The following is a 3,677-nucleotide window of genomic DNA, read 5'->3' as shown; positions in this document are numbered from 1 at the left end:
GCCGCTGCCGCCGCCGAATCCTCCTCCCATGCTGCCAACGCCGAATCCTCCTCCTCCCATTCCGCTGCCAAATCCTCCTCCCATTCCTCCTCGTCCTCCAGAGATGGTGGTCCTGCCTACCACGGCTGGAAGAGAAGAGCAGGTTACATCCCCTAGGGCTCTGTCCCCCAAAGACCATGTCTGACCCCCCGGGAAGGCCCCAGATACTCACAGACGTTGACGTTGGACATGCTGTCGTTGCAGAGCCTGAGGGGTAAATTGGCACAGATTAATGACCCAATCAACGAGACCTCGTTAAAACTTACAACTCTGTTGTTATCGAGTCATTCTCCTGCTTCACCCCTGGAGGCCACTTTGGAATCCCACCAGGATTTCAGCAGGGAAGGGATTGGGAATTCCTCTTTAGGAGGAGGTTCCTCCAGGCTGGAGGTTCATGAAATGGCAGTGATGAAGTTCCATCACCTGTAGTGATCCAGTTCTGGTCCTGAGCCCTCAGAACATCCCCCAGAGCACCAACCCAACACTCCCCATGCCAGAGAGAGGTGATTGCCCAACATCCACCTCCAGGTTCTCCTGCTCTCCTACCACTGCCCACGGGACAACGGCAATGACGAAGCTCCATCACCTGCAGTGATCCAGTTCTGGTCCCAATCCCCCAAAACATCTCCCAGAGCATCAATCCCAACCCTGACCTCTCCTAACCCAACTGGTCTGGGATTGCCCAGTCCATACTCCACGTGTCCAGTCAGAGCTCAGGCCCTCACCTGGTCTCCTCTCCCTCGCTTCCTGTACTGTACATGGCAATCTCCACGTCCAGCGCGATCTTGATGTTCAGCAGCTCCTGGTACTCCTTCAGCAGCCGAGCCAGCTCCTCCTTGTCCTTGCTCAGGGCACCCTCCAGCTCCTCCAGCTTTATCCTGGCATCCTTCAGGGCCATCTCGCCCCTCTCCTCGGCCTCAGCGATGGCTGACTGCAGGTGCTGGTTCTGGAGAAGACACCAGAGAGGTTCCTCAGGCCTCACTTGGTCACTCAGGATCAGCCCTCAGACCCCAAGTGGAGAAATTAAGAGGGAAAGGAACATCTCTGGGAAGTAAACATGGAGGGAGTGAAGATTTCTGCACCACTCGTCATCATTCATGATCCAACCTGTTGCTATCACCCCCTGAGACATCAACCAACCTCTACCTGCTTCTTCATGGCCTTGATGTCATCCTCAAGACATCGACCAACTTGTTCCATCACCTTCTCCATCTCATCCCTGAGACACCAACCAACCCCAACCTCCTCCATCACCTTCTCCATCCCATCCCTGAGACACCAACCAACCCCAACCTCCTCCATCACCTTCTCCATCCCATCCCTGAGACACTAACCAACCCCAACCTGCTCCATCACCTTCTCCATCCCATCCCTGAGCCACCAACCAACCCTTACCTGTTTCTTCACGTTCTCAATCTCCGCCCTCAGCCTCTGGATGTTCCTGGACAGCTCCTGGATCTCCATCTTGGTGTTGCGGAGGTTGTCCCCGTGTCGTCCTGCTGTGCTCTGCAGCTGCTCATACTGCAGACCCCGAGACCAAACAACCCATCAGTGAAACACTCCTGATGCCCAGAGGAGGTTTGACACCAGTTTGGTGGCTCAGGTGATGCTGGGAGGACCCACCAAGCTGCTCATGGATGCTCAGGTGGTTCTGGGACTCAGTCATTGTGTTGAAGCTTTGAGATGGATCTTTGTGACACTAAGAAGCATCTTTGGGCTTCTGAAAAGCCACTTGGGGCTGGAATTTTCTAGCCCAGGTGCGTTTGGGGCCATTTTTCTGGAGAGGTTTGTGCCCCAAGGAGAGAGTGGGAACAGCGTGGGAACGGTGAGTCACATCCCTGAAGAGCAACTCAACTGCTCTGGAGACTTGCTTGCCCCACCAGCTCAGCACCGTTAGCTTGAGGAGGTGTCTCACCTTCTCATAAATGACTGCTAATTACCCAAGGGCCTCATTTGCCCCTTGGGACTCACCTGGCTCTGGTACCAGGCCTCGGCCTCAGCTCTGCTGCTCTGGGCGATCTGCTCGTACTGTCGTCTGACCTCCTCGATGATGCTCTCCAGGTCCAGGTGCCTGTTGTTGTCCATGGACACCACCACAGACAGGTCCCTGCTGATGGTCTGCATCTGAGACAGCTCCTGCAACCAAACCACGGGTTAGGGGAACCATCTGAGGAGGGGAGAGAACAGCAGCAGCTCCAAGAAGCTTCTCCAGATCAGATCCATGTGGACACCCAGTCCAACCTCTCCCCATGGTAACTTCCCCCAGGGGAAGGAGAGCTCTTACCTCCTCATAAATGCACCTCAGGAAGTTGATCTCATCGGTCAGAGCTCCCACCTTGGCTTCCAGCTCAACCTTGGTCATGTAGGCAGTGTCCACGTCCTAAGGGAAAGATCCCAGAGAAAGAGGTTTTGTTTCCCCTCAGGAATCCCTGAGGACATTGGGAATCACAGTCTGTGCTGAGGGTTTGGTGCTGTTTGCTTGGATGAGATTTCATGGTGACAATCAATGATGCAAGTTCAAGCCAAAGGACCTCAAACCTCAGCCCACGGATCCCAAAAATCTCCCCAAATTCTCAGTCAAGGGCCTCCCCAAGCAGAGGTGAAGCTGCAGCTGCTCCAATCCCTCTTTGGTGCCTGGGACTCACCTTCTTCAGCACCACGAACTCATTCTCGGCTGAGGTTCTCCTGTTGATCTCTTCCTCATACCTAGGGAGGAGGAAAGCACAAGTTGAATTCCTGGTTTTTCCTGCCCAAGAAACAAGCTAAAAGAGGGGGGAAAAAAAAACCCTGGAATAAAACCTTCAGCCTGGAAAAACATCTCCACAATCACCATAAAAGGCATTTGGGGGGGGAGGAAAAGTGACCCAAGAGCTGCTCTGAGGGTGGTGACACCTACTTGGTTTTGTAATCCTCCACGTATTGCTGCATGTTCTGCAGCTCTGACTCCAGCTGTCCCCTCTGCCCCAGCAGAGTCTCCAACCTCCTCCGCAGGTTCTGGATGTAGTTCTCAAAGATCACATCCAGGTTCTTCTTCGGCCCTTGTGGCCCTTGTTGCTGCAGCAGTTCCCACTTGGTGGACAGGACCTTGTTCTGCTGCTCCAGGAATCGCACCTAGGGCCAAGACACAACGGATCCACCACCAGCCAGGGAACGGCGCCCGCCAACGCGACTCTTTCATCACCCACGGGGATTTGCATGGTGAAGAGAGAAGCAATTAACTCTTGGGGCTTCGTTTCTGCTGCTGCATCCAGGGCAGGAGGACATTGCTAAGGATTTCCCACTCCAAGGAGCTCGAAACATCAACCACAACTCCAAGTCCCATCACGGGTGGGGTGAAAAAATCTGATCTCCAGCTTAGGTTTGAAGCCTGGAGGTTTGAGGCTGAGGGAAAACTGGTTGATTACTACTTAAGTGAGGAGTTGTTTGGGCAGAGAGTGGGGGAGGAGGGAGAATCCATGCCTGAAACCTGCAGAGCTTGGAGGGGTTGAACCTGCTTGTGGGAGCAAGCCAAGAGAAGAGCCTGGTGCAACAGGGCAGCTGGAAGCCCTGGAGACATGGCTTTGATCTCTGGTGGAGGAGAGATTCTCATCTCCTCCCTGAATGCAAAGGCTCTGCTCAAGCTCCTCAGCCTGTTGGGG

The 3,677-nt window shown here is 54.2% G+C and overlaps 1 protein-coding gene across 1 annotated transcript in view; it reads right to left on the bottom strand.

Moving 5' to 3' along the window:
- Positions 1–8: 8 nt before the first annotated feature.
- The window catches only part of LOC103804796 (keratin, type II cytoskeletal 3-like), a gene marked incomplete at its 3' end in the record, with an annotated part of 4,390 nt that continues 721 nt past the window's right edge, over positions 9–3,677 (bottom strand). The window contains exons 3-10 of the mRNA XM_009077426.1: positions 2,936–3,150; positions 2,685–2,745; positions 2,324–2,419; positions 2,011–2,175; positions 1,435–1,560; positions 765–985; positions 212–246; positions 9–125 (exon numbers count right to left, since the gene is read on the bottom strand). Coding sequence (XP_009075674.1) covers positions 9–125; positions 212–246; positions 765–985; positions 1,435–1,560; positions 2,011–2,175; positions 2,324–2,419; positions 2,685–2,745; positions 2,936–3,150 — 1,036 coding nt within the window. The remainder of the gene's footprint in view (positions 126–211; positions 247–764; positions 986–1,434; positions 1,561–2,010; positions 2,176–2,323; positions 2,420–2,684; positions 2,746–2,935; positions 3,151–3,677) is intronic.

Source organism: Acanthisitta chloris, unplaced genomic scaffold (genome assembly GCF_000695815.1).
Source record: "Acanthisitta chloris isolate BGI_N310 unplaced genomic scaffold, ASM69581v1 scaffold10636, whole genome shotgun sequence".
Lineage (NCBI taxonomy): Eukaryota > Metazoa > Chordata > Aves > Passeriformes > Acanthisittidae > Acanthisitta > Acanthisitta chloris.
This window is presented reverse-complemented; position numbering and strand designations above follow the sequence as displayed.